We start from the raw sequence: 18,556 nt of genomic DNA on the forward strand, positions 1-18,556 counted from the left end.
AAGGCACTGTATCTATTCCATATGGCCATCTAACCTGAACTACAGGGAGTTCAATGTCTCCCCTCCTATACTGTGCATGCAAAGGCTAAGCCAAATACAACCTACAGTTTGGTCACAACAGTCTATACAAGGCCAATCCACGTAGTATCTATACAAAGCTGATAGCCATACTAACAGATTTTTGCAGCCTGCAGTATGTCTTAGAAGATGAATGCTAATGCTAACAAAGTGAATGCATCAACCAGTATGTTCTAGCTAGCAGATACACACAGCAAGCTAAGCCCATGCATCCCACAGTATGTCCCAGCATACACTCCTGCCAACCCTGCCGTCTGTTTCTTCCTGTTCTCTGTGTATGTGAGCTTATCAGGGCTTACATCACTACTGACTAGTACTTATGACATCTGTGGAAATATTGTTCCAACAAATGTATGCATAAATGAATGTGTAATTTTTGTGATTGCCAATATACTGAGCGTCAGTGCCTAGGGCTGTAGCTCTGTTGCTGTGGTGCAGTATGTTGACTGTGTCATCATGGGATGGGACAGGGGGGTTGTGGGGGATTGTGTTTTGTATTCCATGTTGTGTTCTCTCCTATTCTATTTTGTGACATTTCTCTGGGCTCAAGCCAAAAACCGAACACACACAACCCCTCTTTTTCGGTGCCTACTGCTGCTATGCTGAATCCTTCTCTCCTCTCCTCTTTTTGTCTCCTTGACCCAGTCTCGCTCCCTCCCCTTTCCTCTGCATCTTCCAATAACTTGCTCGTTCCCCCTCCCCCGTCTGTCGCACGTTCTCACCCCCTCCCATTTTCTACCTCCTCCCTGTGCCCCTCTCTCACTCTCCCTCTCTCTCATTTGCTCACATTCTCTCACTTTCCCTACCAGGCTTCACACACACTGCAGGTAATGGAAAACAATATACATCTATTCCTTCCTTCCTCTCACCCTTCTAAGTCTCCTCTCCTCTCTCTCTGCTTTCTGCTCTCACCATTTCATCCCTCCACCGGCTCATATCCTCTGATTAGTCCTTGACCTCACAGCACAGATACCATTGCATCAGCTCATGTGTCTGAACTCACTGACGGTGTGTATGTGTCAAGGAATGACAGCGCATTGAACGTGTGTCCTACTAGTCCATGGTTCGGTGTTGAATGTGTTTGATGGTTGGCCTGTCAATTGCGGTATGGTGTGTGTTGCTGTATGTGCTTAGAGTGCATCTGCTTCACAGCATTTACTTCCTGACTATGCGTCAGTGTGCTATGTGTGTGTGTGTGTGTGTGAGAGAGAGAGTGAGTAGAAGTCTGCCTGTGTTAGTCTCTATATTTTCTGTTTATGTCTCCGGCAAAGACATTTAAGAGGTCATTTCTATCTCTCACTCTGTGAATATCACTCACCCCATCTCAGAATATTCATCATTTCTGGCCAAAGGGGGATTTAAAAATTATAGAATCTCTACCACCGTTCCCTTGCTCCTCTCATCTTTCTCCCCCATCTTCTAAAGCTTGTTTTGATAATGCAGAAATCCCTCTGCTGTGTTAGAACATGGCTGTGTTAGAACGTGGCTGTGTTAGAACGTGGCTGTGTTAGAACGTGGCTGTGTTAGAACGTGGCTGAGTTAGAACATGGCTGTGTTAGAACATGGCTGTGTTAGAACATGGCTGTGTTAGAACATGGCTGTGTTAGAAGGAGGGTTGGTGCATGTACTGTATGTGCTAGAAGAGAGGATGAAAGGTGCTTTGCGTGTGTGTATACAGTGGGGAGAACAAGTATTTGATACACTGCCGATTTTGCAGGTTTTCCTACTTACAAAGCATGTAGAGGTCTGTCATTTTTATCATAGGTACACTTCAACTGTGAGAGACGGAATCTAAAACAAAAATCCAGAAAATGACATTGTATGATTTTTAAGTAATTAATTTGTATTTTATTGCATGACATAAGTATTTGATACATCAGAAAAGCAGAACTTAAAATTTGGTACAGAAACCTTTGTTTGCAATTACAGAGATCATACGTTTCCTGTAGTTCTTGACCAGGTTTGCACACACTGCAGCAGGGATTTTGGCCCACTCCTCCATACAGACCTTCTCCAGATCCTTCAGGTTTCGGGGCTGTCGCTGGGCAATACAGACTTTCAGCTCCCTCCAAAGATTTTCTATTGGGTTCAGGTCTGGAGACTGGCTAGGCCACTCCAGGACCTTGAGATGCTTCTTACGGAGCCACTCCTTAGTTGCCCTGGCTTTGTGTTTTGGGTCGTTGTCATGCTGGAAGACCCAGCCACGACCCATCTTCAATGCTCTTACTGAGGGAAGGAGGTTGTTGGCCAAGATCTCGCGATAAATGGCCCCATCCATCCTCCCCTCAATACGGTCCTGTCCCCTTTGCAGAAAAGCATCCCCAAAGAATGATGTTTCCACCTCCATGCTTCATGGTTGGGATGGTGTTCTTGGGGTTGTACTCATCCTTCTTCTTCCTCAAAACACGGCGAGTGGAGTTTAGACCAAAAAGCTCTATTTTTGTCTCATCAGACCACATGACCTTCTCCCATTCCTCATCTGGATCATCCAGATGGTCATTGGCAAACTTCAGACGGGCCTGGACATGCACTGGCTTGAGCAGGGGGACCTTGCATGCGCTGCAGGATTTTAATCCATGATGGCGTAGTGTGTTACTAATGGTTTTCTTTGAGACTGAGGTCCCAGCTCTCTTCAGGTCATTGACCAGGTCCTGCCGTGTAGTTCTGGGCTTATCTCTCACCTTCCTCATGATTATTGATGCCCCACGAGGTGAGATCTTGCATGGAGCCCCAGACCGAGGGTGATTGACCGTCATCTTCAACTTCTTCCATTTTCTAATAATTGCGCCAACAGTTGTTGCCTTCTCACCAAGCTGCTTGCCTAATGTCCTGTAGCCCATCCCAGCCTTGTGCAGGTCTACAATTTTATCCCTGATGTCCTTACACAGCTCTCTGGTCTTGGCCATTGCGGAGAGGTTGGAGTCTGTTTGATTGAGTGTGTGGACAGGTGTCTTTTATACAGGTAACGAGTTCAAACAGGTGCAGTTAATACAGGTGGAGAATAGGAGGGATTCTTAAAGAAAAACTAACAGGTGAGAGCCGGAATTCTTACTGGTTGGTAGGTGATCAAATACTTATGTCTTGCAATAAAATGCAAATTAATTACTTAAAAATCATACATTGTGATTTTCTGGATTTTTGTTTTAGATTCCATCTCTCACAGTTGAAGTGTACCTATGATAAAAAATTACAGACCTCTACATGCTTTTAAGTTGGAAAACCTGCAAAATCGGCAGTGTATCAAATACTTGTTCTCCCCACTGTATGTGTGTGTACGTGTGTGTGTGTGTGTGTACATTTGTTTGTGTGCCTGTTAGAGGTGAGAATGAATTGTGTCTGCATTATATTTGACTGTGCACGTCTGTGTGTATGTGTGTGTGTGTGTGTGTTCCCCACAGGATGTCGATAGTGATCATTGTTGCCAGGGAGATCCTGGACTCCAGGGGGAACCCCACAGTGGAAGTGGACCTGCACACAGACAAAGGTGAGAGACTGGTATTTTTCATCATCACTACATGGTGTGATTATTTGAGATATTCCATTATCAACTGGTTAATGGGTATCTTCCTTTCCCCTCTATCCTTCACCCCTCCATTCCCTCGTTTTCTCAACTCTTCCATTCCCTCCCCCATCTGTCTTCCCCTCCCTCCCCCCCCCCTTCCCTCATTCCCTCACCCCTCCATTCCCTCAAATCTCTCCCTCCTCTTTCCAGGTGTCTTCAGGGCAGCTGTGCCTAGCGGAGCGTCTACTGGCATCTATGAAGCCCTGGAGCTGAGAGACGGAGACAAAAGCCGCTACAAGGGCAAAGGTGATTGCCGAGAAAGGTGTGTGTGTGTGTGTGTGTGTGTGTGTGTGTGTGTGTGTGTGTGTGTGTGTGTGTGTGTGTGTGTGTGTGTGTGTGTGTGTGTGTGTGTGTGTGTGTGCGTGCGTGCGTGCGTGTGTGTGTGTGTGTGCGTGCGTGTGTGTGTGTGTGAGGGGAAGTGAAGGGGGATAGAGAAATGGGCTAGGAGATGGATGGGTACTAGAGAAGGTATCAGCAGTAAGCCATATTGACTTATGGTAGCACTGTGAGGAGGAAAATTAAGATGACTACACTAAGTGAAGTGCAGAATGAACTACTTTTCTGTGTCCTTTTCTTCATTCTTATGTCCTGTCTCTGTATCCTCCTCCTCCTCCACCACCTCTTCTTCATCCTGTTTCTTCTCATCCTTCGCTACATCCCTCCTTCTCCTAGGTGTGCTCAAGGCTGTTGGTCACATCAATGACACCATCGGTCCTGCCCTCATCCAGTCAGTGAGTACGGTGAAGAGCGTGTGTATGTGTGTGTGTTATGTCCTGTGTTGCAGTGTGTTTATTTGGGCATATTTGTAACTGAGAGAAAGAGAGAAAGATGTCTCATCAGTCTCTCTAAGATGTGCTGTGTTGCAGGGGGTCAGTGTGGTAGAACAGGAGAAACTGGACAAGATGATGATAGAGATGGACGGCACTGAAAAAAAGTGTAAGTAACAACCTGTATGAATCACATATGGGACACCAGCTTGGACTAGTCCTGGTCTCAATAGCTGGCGTCTGAACATTTTATTCTAACCAGTGCTTTTTCAATTTGATCTTTCCCTTAATTCATACCTATTCATTCTGCTCCCTTCAGCTCAGTTTGGGGCCAATGCTATTCTGGGTGTGTCCTTGGCCATATGCAAAGCTGGTGCTGCAGAGAAAGGTGTCCCCCTGTACCGTCACATTGCTGACCTGGCAGGAAACACAGAGCTAGTGCTTCCAGTTCCTGTGAGTTCATTACCGTTACATTTTCACCTGTATTCAGTTGACTGTCATAGAATACATTTGACCAAAAACCATAACCTACTCTGTAAAAAAGATAAGATGAAGGCTTCGGACAGTTATCGCTGTCATTGAATGAACGAATCAATCAATCAATAAATAAAGGAATGAAGGAACTACTGGAAAAAGGAATGAAGGAACAACTAGATAAAGGAATGAAGGAACAACTGGATAAAGGAATGAAGGAACAACTAGATAAAGAAATGAAGGAACAACTAGATAAAGGAATGAAGGAACAACTGGAAAAAGGAATGAAGGAACAACTGGATAAAGGAATGAAGGAACAACTGGATAAAGGAATGAAGGAACAACTAGATAAAGGAATGAAGGAACTACTGGAAAAAGGAATGAAGGAACAACTAGATAAAGGAATGAAGGAACAACTGGATAAAGGAATGAAGGAACTACTGGAAAAAGGAATGAAGGAACAACTAGGTAAAGGAATGAAGGAACAACTGGATAAAGGAATGAAGGAACTACTTGTTAGGCCCTGACCGTAGAGAGCTTTTTATGTCTCTATTTTGGTTTGGTCAGGGTGTGATTTGGGGAGGGCATTCTATGTTCTTGTTTCTATGTTTAGTATTTCTTTGTTTTGGTCGGGTATGGTTGTCAATCAGGGACAGCTGACTATCGTTGTCTCTGATTGGGAACCATACTTAGGTAGCTTTTTCCCACCTATGTTTTGTGGGTAGTTGTTTTCTGTTTTGTGTTTGCACCAGACAGAACTGTTTCGTTTTGTTCCACTTTGTTATTTTGTTTCAGTGTTCAGTTTGAATAAATAATCATGACCACGTAGGAATGAAGGAATGAAGGAATGAAGGAACAACTGGATAAAGGAATGAAGGAACAACTAGATAAAGGAATGAAGGAACAACTGGATAAAGGAATGAAGGAACAACTGGATAAAGGAATGAAGGAACTACAGGACAAATGAATGAAGGAACAACTGGATAAAGGAATGAAGGAACAACTAGATAAAGGAATGAAGGAACTACTGGAAAAAGGAATGAAGGAACAACTAGATAAAGGAATGAAGGAACAACTAGATAAAGGAATGAAGGAACTACTGGAAAAAGGAATGAAGGAACAACTAGATAAAGGAATGAAGGAACAACTAGATAAAGGAATGAAGGAACAACTAGATAAAGGAATGAAGGAACTACTGGAAAAAGGAATGAAGGAACAACTAGATAAAGGAATGAAGGAACAACTAGATAAAGGAATGAAGGAACTACTGGAAAAAGGAATGAAGGAACAACTAGATAAAGGAATGAAGGAACAACTAGATAAAGGAATGAAGGAACAACTGGATAAAGGAATGAAGGAACAACTAGATAAAGGAATGAAGGAACAACTGGATAAAGGAATGAAGGAACTACAGGACAAATGAATGAAGGAACAACTGGATAAAGGAATGAAGGAACAACTAGATAAAGGAATGAAGGAACTACTGGAAAAAGGAATGAAGGAACAACTAGATAAAGGAATGAAGGAACAACTAGATAAAGGAATGAAGGAACTACTGGAAAAAGGAATGAAGGAACAACTAGATAAAGGAATGAAGGAACAACTGGATAAAGGAATGAAGGAACAACTGGAAAAAGGAATGAAGGAACAACTAGATAAAGGAATGAAGGAACAACTAGATAAAGGAATGAAGGAACAACTGGAAAAAGGAATGAAGGAACAACTAGATAAAGGAATGAAGGAACAACTAGATAAAGGAATGAAGGAACAATTGGACAAAGGAATGAAGGAACAACTAGACAAAGGAATGAAGGAACAACTAGATAAAGGAATGAAGGAACAACTAGATAAAGGAATGAAGGAACAACTAGATAAAGGAATGAAGGAACAACTAGATAAAGGAATGAAGGAACAACTAGATAAAGGAATGAAGGAACAACTAGATAAAGGAATGAAGGAACAACTGGATAAAGGAATGAAGGAACTACTGGAAAAAGGAATGAAGGAACAACTAGATAAAGGAATGAAGGAACAACTAGATAAAGGAATGAAGGAACTACTGGAAAAAGGAATGAAGGAACAACTAGGTAAAGGAATGAAGGAACAACTGGATGAAGGAATGAAGGAACTACTTGTTAGGCCCTGACCGTAGAGAGCTTTTTATGTCTCTATTTTGGTTTGGTCAGGGTGTGATTTGGGGAGGGCATTCTATGTTCTTGTTTCCATGTTTTGTATTTCCTTGTTTTGGTCGGGTATGGTTGTCAATCAGGGACAGCTGACTATCGTTGTCTCTGATTGGGAACCATACTTAGGTAGCTTTTTCCCACCTATTTTTTGTGGGTAGTTGTTTTCTGTTTTGTGTTTGCACCAGACAGAACTGTTTCGTTTTGTTCCACTTTGTTATTTTGTTTCAGTGTTCAGTTTGAATAAATAATCATGACCACGTAGGAATGAAGGAATGAAGGAATGAAGGAACAACTGGATAAAGGAATGAAGGAACAACTAGATAAAGGAATGAAGGAACAACTGGACAAAGGAATGAAGGAACAACTGGATAAAGGAATGAAGGAACTACTAGATAAAGGAATGAAGGAACAACTGGATAAAGGAATGAAGGAACAACTAGATAAAGGAATGAAGGAACAACTGGACAAAGGAATGAAGGAACAACTGGATAAAGGAATGAAGGCACTACAGGACAAATGAATGAAGGAACAACTGGATAAAGGAATGAAGGAACAACTGGATAAAGGAATGAAGGAAACACTAGATAAAGGAATGAAGGAACAGCTGGATAAAGAAATGAAGGAACAGCTGGATAAAGGAATGAAGGAACAACTAGATAAAGGAATGAAGGAACAGCTGGATAAAGGAATGAAGGAACAACTAGATAAATGAATGAATAAATACTGTATATTGACAAATACTGATGTATGTCTCCCTCTCCTCTCCTCCCCTGGTCCATCTTTCCCTCAGGCCTTTAACGTTATCAACGGGGGCTCTCACGCGGGCAACAAGCTGGCCATGCAGGAGTTCATGGTACTTCCTGTAGGGGCGGAGTCTTTCAAGGATGCTGTGCGTGTGGGGGCAGAGCTGTACCAGACGCTGAGGGAAGTGATCAAGGAGAAGTATGGCCAGAACGCCACCAACGTGGGGGACGAGGGGGGGTTCGCCCCAAACATACTGGAGAACACTGAAGGTGAGAGAGACAGGAGGAAAGACATATCAAAGACATTACTGCATGGTCCGGAAACAACTTCTGTAGACCCTCAGCTTTCTGTGTTTTCAGATGTGAAGGAAACAGTCTTCCAATTGGTTTACATTGCCTTCAGAAAGTATTCACACTCCTTGACTTTTTCCACATTTTATTCTGTTACAGCCTGGCCTACACGTTTTCCAATGCATCGCAAAGAAGGGCACTTACTGCTAGATGGGTAAAAATATAAAAAGCAGACATTGAATATCCCTTTGAGCATTGTGAAGTTATTAATTACACTTTGTATGGTGTATCAATACGCCCAGTCACTAAAAAGATAAGGGCATCCTTCCTAAGTAAGTAGCCGGAGAGGAAGGAAACTTTAAAACAGTTACAGAGTTTAATGGCTGTGATAGGAGAAAACTGAGGATTGATCAACAACATTGTAGTTACTCCAAAATACTAATCTAAATGACAGAGTGAAAAGAAGGAAACCTGTACAAAATACAAATATTCCAAAGCATGAATCCTTTTTACAATAAGGCACTAAAGTAAAACTGCAAAAAATATGGCAAAGAAATTAACTTGAATACAAAGCATTATGTTTGGGGCAAATCCAACACAACACATCACTGAGTATCACTTCATATTTTCAAGCTTGGTGGTGGCTGCATCAGGTTATGGGTATGATTGTCGTTGGCAAGGACTAGGGAGTTAATTATATAAAAAATAAACTAAATAGAGCTAAGCACAGGCAAAATCCTAGAGGAAACCCTGGTTCAGTCTGCTTTTCCACCAGACACTGGGGGACAAATGTACCTTCCAGCAGGACAATAACCTTAAACACAAGGCCAAATATATACTGGAGTTGCTTACCAAGACAACATTGGTTTTTGACTTAATCGGATTGAAAATCTATGGCAAGACTTGAAAATGGCTGTCTAGCAATGATCAACAACCAACCCGATGGAGCTTGAATAGCTTAAAAGAATAAAGTGCAAATATTGTACAATCCAGGTGTGCAAAGCTCTTAGAGACTTACCCAGAAAGACTCACAGCTGTAATTGCTGCCAAAGATGATTCTAACATGTATTGACTCAATACATTTGCAAAAATGTCTATAAACATGTTTTCATTTTGGGGGTATTGTGTGTAGATGGGTGTGAACAAAAATCTATTTAATCCATTTTGAATTCAGGCTGTAATATAACAAAATGTGGAATAAGTCAAGGGGTATGAATAGTTTCTGAATGCACCGTAGGCAAGATTCCCAATATTACTGTAAATACAGAAGGGGTTGAAGTCCGTGGTTGTTTTTGAACTGGGCTCATAAATTAACACAGCACATTGTCTTTCAGAGTCAGAGCAAGACAAGCACAATACCCCTGCATTGGATTTATCACTCACTGTTTAATAGCAACCCCCTCGCCCTGCTCACCTTTCTTGTCACACTCCCTTTCCCTGTCTCTCTGTCCTATCTCTGTCTTGTCCCTGTGTCGTGTCCCTGTGTCCTGTCCCCCTTTCCCTGTGTCATGTCCCTTTGTCCTGTCTCTCTGTCGTGTCCCTGTGTCCTGTCCCTGTGTCATGTCCCCCTGTCCATGTGTTGTGTCCCTGTGTCCTGTCCCTCTGTTCTGTCCCTCTGTCCTGTCCCTTTGCCCTGTCCCTCTGTCCTGTCCCTCTGTCCTGTCCCTCTGTCCTGTCCCTCTATCCTGTGCAGCCCTGGAGCTGATCAAGACAGCCATTGAGAAGGCAGGTTTCACAGACAAGGTGGTGATCGGGATGGACGTGGCAGCCTCTGAGTTCTACAAAGAGGGCAAGTACGACCTGGACTTCAAGTCTCCGCCCAACGCAGACCGCCACATCAGCGCCCAAGAGCTCTGCGACATGTACCAGGGCTTCGTCAATGACTACCCAGGTGTGTGTGTATGTGTGTGTGTGTGTGTGTGTGTGTGTGTGTGTGTGTGTGTGTACCTGTCACCCTAACATGGTTAATTGTTCCATGATATGATTGATTAGGCTACTCCCCTCCCGACAATTAACCCTGATGTCTTGTACTGAAGCTCTCTTTCTCTCTCTCTCACACACACACACACACACACACACACACACAGCCATAGCAACATGGATAAGCACCAGTGATGGGGGACAGGGTACATCAGTGCAGCTCCCACCTTGCCAAATGTGCACTGTAGCGCATAATTAAAACCTCCTTAACTGGTGTCAGGAAATGAGGGGAGGCCATCCAAGCTCTCTCTCTCTTTCTTTCTTTCTTTCTCTCTCTCTTGCTCTCTTTCTTTCTCTCTCTCTTGCAGTGCATGCTGGAAGTTTTTTGGAGTTTGAGTGTTTTGTGTGGAGGGCTCTGTCCTAACTTACTTTCTTGATTCTGTCCTTGGTCTTTTCTTTCAATTTTTATTTTATATGGGGGATGGTTATTAATGCACTCTTTGTTTTAGCGGTATCCACAGGTTTTTGCAAAGTTAGGGTGGAAGAGGACAGAGTTAGTTTCCTGGGGTTTGGAAGGTGTGGTGTGCGCAATGGCTTCTCATCCTAGCGCAGAGGAGATGCTGTCGATACGGCATGGATTCAGGTGTGTTCCTGAGAATGGAGTTAAGGTGGAGGAGGATCTGTTTGCAGTCGGTGAACAGGTAGGAGCTGAATTTATACATTCTGCTTCCAGAATGAACAAAGCTGTGATTTTGTTCATGAAAAGAGCAAATTAGGTTGGTAGGCTAATTGCTAGTGGAATATTTGTACGGGGTGTGTTGGTGCCAATTTCGCCTCTTTCTATCCCTTCGACAAGGGTGGTAGTTGCAAATTTGCCTCTGTTTATTATGGATGATCAAATCAGGAAAGAGCTGAGTCGTTTTGGTAGGTTTGCTAGCGGTTTTCGTGTACTGTCAGCAGGTTTTCAGGCAGATGCCGTTAAGCACGTTGTTTCGTTACGGAGGAAAGTGTTCCTGTTTCTGACTAACAATGAGCAACAGCTAAATGTGCATTTTAAAGTGAGGCATGGCTCTTCGCAGGGTTTGCCAGCACAGATAGTCTATGGTGTTTTGAGTGTGTGGATTTGGGGCATAAGAGCTTTGCGTGCCCACATAAAGGCCATAGACAAGGTACAAGCGCCAGTGGGGGAAATCGAGTTCAACGTGCAGGGGGCAATGAGACACAGACAGCAGAGGCTGGGCCTAGTCATGCTATGGATGGTGGTGTAGATGAGGCTGGGACTAGTCAGGCTAGAGATGGTGGGGTAGCTGAGGCTGGACCTAGTCAGGCTAGAGATGGTGTGGTAGATGAGGCTGGGCCTAGTCATACTATGGAGGGTGGTGTAGATGAGGCTGGGCCTAGTCAAGCTAGAGATGGTGGGGTAGCTGAGGCTGGGCCTAGTCAGGCTAGAGATGGTGTGGTAGATGAGGCTGGGCCTAGTCATACTATGGAGGGTGGTGTAGATGAGGCTGGGCCTAGTCAGGCTAGAGATGGTGGTGTAGATGAGGCTGGGTCTAGTCAGGTTATACTAGTGGATGAGGAGAGTATAGTGGGGAAGTGTAAGAGACTAGGGTGGGAGGAGGAGGGTGTCAAGCGGTTAAAGGGGACAAGAAATAAGGTGGGAGGGTATAAGGCACCAAGGAACCTTTGCCTGGTGCTGGGGCGGAGGCCCTGACCAGAGAGGAAGGGCAGGTGGTCAGGATGGGAGATGAAGATGAGGAGGAAAGTGAGTCTGAGGAAGAGGATGATGAGGATCCGTTTTTTTCAGAATCCACTTCAATGGTTTCCGAGCTGACAGCCAGTCAAGCAGAGGGGTCAAAGTACACGTTGAGGGAACTGACAAGGTTCCTGAATGAGACCAAGGGGAAAAAAGTTAATCTTGAGGCTTTTATTTTCTGATCCGAGAAAACTTGTAAGATCAGTACAACATGCTATGAAAACTGAGGGGCATGGTGTCCTCTCACCCAGGAAACGGTTTAGGTTGAGGAAGTGGATCACAACCGTGCGTAAGGGTCTACCTTCAGACACTGTTTAGATGTATAGTTTTTTTCTGGCACTGGGGCTCTATTGGTCTCTTTGTTTTTGCTGGCTTTTCTCCAATTTTTTATGGAGACTCTTTGGGTAGGCTCGCTTAATATAAATGGTGCCAGAAATGCGGGAAAGAGGAGTGTGTTGGCTGAATATGTAAAACAAAAAAACAGTACAGGTGTTGTTTCTGCAGGAGATGCATAGTGATGTGGTGAATGAAGTCGATTGGGGCTCTGGTGGAAAGGGGCAAATGTGTTGAGCCATGGGACACATTTTAGTGCAGTGGTGCCAGTCCTTTCTGTACCGGGTCTTTCTGTAAAAATTTGCTCCTCAAGGGAGGTGTGTAGGGGTAGGCTGCTTGTTGTAAAAGCAGAAATTAACAACATGGGTTTTGTCTTCATAAATGTGTATGTGACTAACACAGACTAACTATTTGGGTGTCTTAGACAGGAACTCTCACGGGTAGCGCCTGAGGAGATGCTGGTGGTCGGCGGGGACTGGAACTATACAATGGATTTTTACGAAAGACAGAAATGGAGAAGAGCCTCATTCAGTGTCAGTGGGAGTGTTAAGGGACATCATTGATCAGTTCGACTTAGTGGATGTTTGGAGAACTAAACATCCCAACACAAGGCAGTATACATGGGTGAAGGTTTTTGGGGCTAGGGTGAATGCAGCCCAACTTGATCGATTTTACATGTCTAGGAATCAGAGCAATAGGCTGTTGGTGTCACGGCTGATGAAAGGAGAGGACCAAGGTGCAGCGTGGCAGGTGTTCATACTTTTATGTGAACTGAACACTAAATAACAAAATTAACAAAGAGAATGAATGAAAACCGAAACAGTGCAGAACTGAAACCTGTCAGGTGCAGAAACACAAAACATAAAATAACTACCCACAAAACCCATGTGGGAAAAAGCTGGTATGGTTCCCAATCAGAGACAACGATAGACAGCTGTCCCTGATTGAGAACCATACCCGGCCAAAACAAAGAAATACAAAACATAGAAAAAGGACATAGAATGCCCACCCAAATCACACCCTGACCAAACCAAAATAGAGACATAAAAAGCTCTCTACGGTCAGGGCGTGACAGTTGGATGCTACCATTCTCCCGGTGGGATATTCGAATCACCACATAACCATGGCTCGGCTGTCTATTTCACCAGGGCCTCAGCAGGCATCCTATAGGAAGTTTAATGTAAAGCTCTTTCAAGATGCCACTTTTTGCTCAGGTTTCAAGATTTTTTGGGAAAGGTGGGGGCAGCAAAGAGAGAAATATGAGTCTCTGAGTCAATTGTGGGATGTGGGGAAAGTCCAAATTCTGCTTTTCTTTTCTGTCAACAGTATACAGGTCTCTCATCCTCAGAGGCTAGGAGAGTACTGGGGGAACTCGAGCGTAGTATTAGTGAGATGGAGGTAGAGATGGTGGGGCAAGGCAATGTAGGCCTCCAGGCTAATTTAGCTGAATTACGTAGGGACCTGGGCCGTTTTTTCAAGGTTAAAGCAAAGAGAGCACTTGTAAGAGCTAGATTCTCCATGCTCAAGGAGATGGATGCTCCCAGCTCCTCCTTCTTTGGTTTGGAAAGACAGAGCGGTGAAGCCAAGAGTATACATTGTCTATGGCTGTCTGATGGGCAGGTGACCTCTGTGGTGTGGGAGATGCGGAAGCGGACTGTGGAGTTAAATACTGAGTTGTATAGGGCAGAAATGTGTGATCCTATGTGTGCTCAGGTCTTGTTCGCAGAACTCCCTAAGCTCTCTCTGGCACAGAGGGATGAAATGGACATTCCTCTGTTGTCCCATGAACTGGCAGAGGCTGTAACCCAGGTGTACCCCGGTCATGCACAGGGGGTCGATGGACTCCCAGTGGAGTTTTATAAAAAATTCTGGGGAATAATTGGACTGGACTTATTTTGCGTGTTGCGTGAATGCGTTGGGGTAGGAGAGTTGCCGATGAGCTGTCGTCAGGCGGCTCTGACTCTCCATCCCAAAAAAGGGGACTTGTGTGAACATAAGAACTGGAGTCCTGTGGCATTTCTCTGTGCGGACTTCAAGATATTTGCCAAGGTCCTCTCTAACAGACTGAAGTCCCACCTGGACTCGATAGTACTTAAGGACCAAACATATTGTGTATTGTGTTGTCTTAATTAGGGACAAGACTTGTCAAGAGGTTCTAATGTGAACTTTGGACGGGTCTCTTTACATCAAGAGAAGGCTTTTGATAGAGTGGACCATGAGTATCTGTTTAATGTGATGTTTGGGGAAAGGTTTTTGACCTTTGTGAAGATGTTGTATGCTGGGGCATCATGTATGGTCAAGGTGGGAGGGGGGCTCAGTAGGACAGTCTGAGTGAGACGAGGCATTAGACAAGGATGCACTCTATCGGGGCAGTTATATACACTAGCCAGTGAGCCTTTTTTGGGCCTGCTACGCAGGAGACTGCAGGGAGTGTGCTGGACAGACATGGGTGTGGAGACAGGCATAGCAGTGTCAGGGTATGCAGATTACGTTTCTTTGATGGTCAGGATATGCAGGCACTAGAGACTAGTCTGAAGGTGTACAAGGGTGCTTTGTCAGCTAAGGTAAACTGGGGCAAGAGCAAAGCTCTGTTATGTGGGCCATGGGGGGATGTGGCCCCTCCTCTGCTTCCAGGGGGTTTGCAGTGGGGTTGTGAAGGGCTTAAAATGTTGGGGGTGTACCCAGGCCAGGAAGAACTGGGAGGGGCTGTCACAGGCAGTGATGTCAAGACTGGCCAGGGGGAGGTGGCTCCTGTCCCAAGTGTCATAGGGATGGTGCTGATAATCAACAACCTGGTGGCATCTTCCCTGTGGCATAAACTGGCTGTCCTCGCAAGCTGGTCGACTTTTTCTGGTCGGGCCATCACTGGATGAGGGCGGCAGTGTTGTACATGACTGTCCACCAAGGAGGACAGAGCCTGGTAGAACTGGAGAGCAGGGTGGCTGCCTTCCGACTATAGGCGGTGCAGAGACTGCTGTACCATACTGATGTTGGCTGGAGGGAACCAGCATGCACGTTGCTGAGGAGAGATGGCGGATTAGGGTTGGACCGGTAGCTGTTCCTCATGAAGCTGGAGGGGCTGAGTACAGCAGGTCTCTCAGATATTTACTCTGCAGTGCTGAGGGCCGGAAGCTGCTAAGGCCCACACAAGAAGGGGGTGGGGAGCCTGGGCTGTGGGAGGAGCCTATCTTCCACAACCCAGCCATCCCTTTGAGATCGGTACAGTCGGCCACCCTGCAGAGGCAACTGATGGCAGCGGGTTTACAAAGGCTGGGTGACCTGAGACTGCTGGGAGAGGAGGGGTGAAAAACCGCAGAAGCCTTGGTACAACAAACAGGAATAATGTCTCTTAGGCTGATTCCTGGAGGAGGTCCAGGAGGCACTGTCTGAGCCGGTAAGGGGGGGTGTTTGAGCAGCCAAAGGGGGAGTGGCCACCCATGTTTCCACCACTGCAGGTGACGGCAGAGACTGTGGACTGGGGAATGGAAAGGGGGTCTGGAGGACTTGTTAGATTTGAACACTCTGAGCCTTGTGGAGTTTGAGGGGGTGGGAGGTAAAGGATGCTACAACCTCTTCATTAAGGTAAGGAACATTAGGAGCCTAACAGGAGTGAAGGCACATCAGTGGCAGGGGGTACGTGGGGAGGAGAGTATGGTGGGTTTTAGATGGAGGGGGCTCTACAAACCCCCAGTACCAAAGAGGTCAGGGGACCTACAGTAAAGGGTTCTACATGGAGCCCTGGCCACTAACAGCTGGTTAGCTCGGGTTGAACCTGGAGTCGGGTTGGGATGTATATAATGTTGGGATGTATATAATGGGGTACAGGTATTCAAATAAGGAAAAGGCCAAATGTGTTTTGTTTAAATTTCTGTTTGCTCAAGCAAACTTGGCTATTTGGCTAACAAGGAGGAAAAGGGTCAAAGGTGGGGAGATAACAGACCCTTTACTATTTCTTAATATGATGGTCTCTGCCCACCTTAGGGTGGAATTTGAATTCTATAAAATAATGAAAAGTGTGGAGATGTTTCAGGAGATATGGTGTGTTGGGGGGGGGGGCTGTCTGTATAGCCGGGGAAGATATTTTGGATATACGGTTGTAGAAGTGGTGAGGGTTTGGTTATTGTGATGTGTTGTTTTGTATCGTGGGGTAGAGGGCAAGGCGAGTATGGTACGTTTATGCAGTACATGATATATTTTGGTGTTTTATTTTAAGGGGGGGGGGGGTGAGGTTTTAATGAAATGAGAATGTTTCATTAAAGAAAGGCCAAAAGTCAAAGTCTCTCTCTGTCTCTGAAATCCCCATTAAGACTGACACGCTGTACCTCTGGGCCCGTCCACCGTGGGCCATGAGTGGGTCTTGAGCTAATCCCATCACACACCCCTTAATACGCTAGAGTAGGCACACACATATACACACACACACACACACTCCTTAACATGGTATAGTAATTTCCTTCACTCTAGGTAGATATTTCCTTTAGGGACAGATGTAGGAATATCTACTGCTCAGAAATGGTAACATTAACCATTAGGCGTTTAAATGAAAAACTGTCCTTAGATCAGTGTCTCGAGGCATGGCCCCAGGTCATCCTTAGCCTACCCTCATTCTCCCCCTGTCCTTATTCTCCATTATGGCTGCAGCACACACAAACACTCACTAACATTCCTCCTGGCCCTCTCTCCTCCAGTGGTGTCCATTGAGGATCCGTTTGACCAGGATGACTGGCCGGCCTGGTCCCAGATGACAGCCTCCGTGGGTATCCAGGTGGTGGGGGACGACCTGACCGTCACCAACCCCAAGAGGATAGAGCGCGCCCTGGAGGAGAGGGCCTGCAACTGCCTGCTGCTCAAAGTCAACCAGATCGGGTCCGTCACCGAAGCCATCCAGGCGTGAGTCAGGGAGGGGAGTGTGTAGCGGATTCGTATTTTAGAGTGTGTCCAAAATGGCACCCTTTTCCTGATATAGTGCTATATGGGCCCTGGACAAAAGTAGTGCACTATAGGTGAGAACTCACCTCATCCACCAGGCTCTCTCTCTCTCTCTCTCTCTCTCTCTCTCTCTCTCTCTCTCTCTCTCTCTGTCTGTCTGTCTGTCTGTCTGTCTGTCTGTCTGTCTGTCTGTCTGTCTGTCTGTCTGTCTGTCTGTCTGTCTGTCTGTCTGTCTGTCTGTCTGTCTGTCTGTCTGTCTGTCTGTCTGTCTGTCTGTCTGTCTGTCTGTCTGTCTGTCTGTCTGTCTGTCTGTCTGTCTGTCTGTCTGTCTGTCTGTCTGTCTGTCTGTGTATCTCTTCCTCTGTCTGTCTCTCTGTGTATGTCTTCCTCTGTCTGTCTCTCTGTGTATGTCTCTCTGTCTGTCCTCCAGGTGTAAGCTGGCTCAGGAGAATGGCTGGGGGGTGATGGTGAGCCACCGCTCAGGTGAGACAGAAGACACCTTCATTGCTGATCTGGTGGTGGGCCTCTGCACTGGACAAATCAAGACTGGAGCTCCCTGTCGATCAGAGCGGCTGGCCAAATACAATCAACTCATGAGGTTGGTACCCTACTCACTGTGTGTGGTTGTTGCTGTATGACTCTGTATAACTGTCTCTCTGTCTGTTCCTCTCTGAATTCTTCTCTGTCGTTCTCTTTCTCTTTTTGTCTTTATCCTCTCTTAGGATTGAGGAGGAGTTAGGGGATCAGGCTCGCTTCGCAGGGCACAACTTCCGGAACCCCGCCGCCCTCTAAGACTCCTCTGGGCTGACGGACACGGACACAGAATCACAGACACACATCACATCACTGCAGGGCACAGATGGACTGACAGATGTCCACAGACAGATATACACAACTACCTACAATGAATCCTTCAGACAGATATACATAACTACCTACAATGAATCCTTCAGACAGATCGGTCAGACAGACATATGTTTGTAAGGACAGAGAGACAGACAGACTGAATAAGACGTTATTTTCCATCCCTCTCTTTTCTCCTTCCCTTTACCTCAGTTTTCTCATCTCAATTTCCTCAATTGCCCAACCCTTCCCCTTTCCTCCCACCCTTCCAGGTTAGGCAACCTTTCAGTTACCACTTCATTTAAAAGCCTGCCACATAATTGTCTGTTACCACCTACATGTAAAAGCTTACCACAGAAACCCTCCAATCAATAAAGATATGAACACTTATGATGTAAACATCAGCCACAATTGTGTCTGTGTTTTGTATGGGATATATATATATACATATATATATATATATATATATATATATATATATATATATATATATATATATATATATATATATATATATATGTTTTAATAATTAAAATGAAAGCTCTACTTTAGACTGGCTATATTGGCTACTGTATCTTCTCTATGTCACTACTTTCACATGGGGCACATTCAATGGGATGGAACGTTAAGAACTTTGCAGGTAGAAATGCATTGGGCTGCCACATTTACCCATT

At 45.1% G+C, this 18,556-nt stretch overlaps 1 protein-coding gene across 1 annotated transcript; it reads left to right on the forward strand.

Annotated features, from left to right (window-relative positions):
* Positions 1–819: 819 nt before the first annotated feature.
* On the forward strand, positions 820–18,290 carry LOC110509600 (gamma-enolase). Its single transcript, XM_036969197.1, has 11 exons — positions 820–905; positions 3,477–3,562; positions 3,791–3,886; positions 4,313–4,371; positions 4,507–4,576; positions 4,727–4,860; positions 7,858–8,080; positions 9,795–9,992; positions 16,799–17,000; positions 17,470–17,637; positions 17,762–18,290. Exons 2-11 carry the CDS (start codon positions 3,478–3,480, stop codon positions 17,829–17,831), a joined length of 1,305 nt encoding a protein of 434 aa, XP_036825092.1. The 5' UTR covers positions 820–905; position 3,477; the 3' UTR covers positions 17,832–18,290.
* The last annotated feature ends 266 nt before the right edge of the window (positions 18,291–18,556 follow it).

The sequence above is a fragment of the Oncorhynchus mykiss genome, chromosome 3 (genome assembly GCF_013265735.2).
Source record: "Oncorhynchus mykiss isolate Arlee chromosome 3, USDA_OmykA_1.1, whole genome shotgun sequence".
Taxonomy (NCBI): Eukaryota; Metazoa; Chordata; class Actinopteri; order Salmoniformes; family Salmonidae; genus Oncorhynchus; species Oncorhynchus mykiss.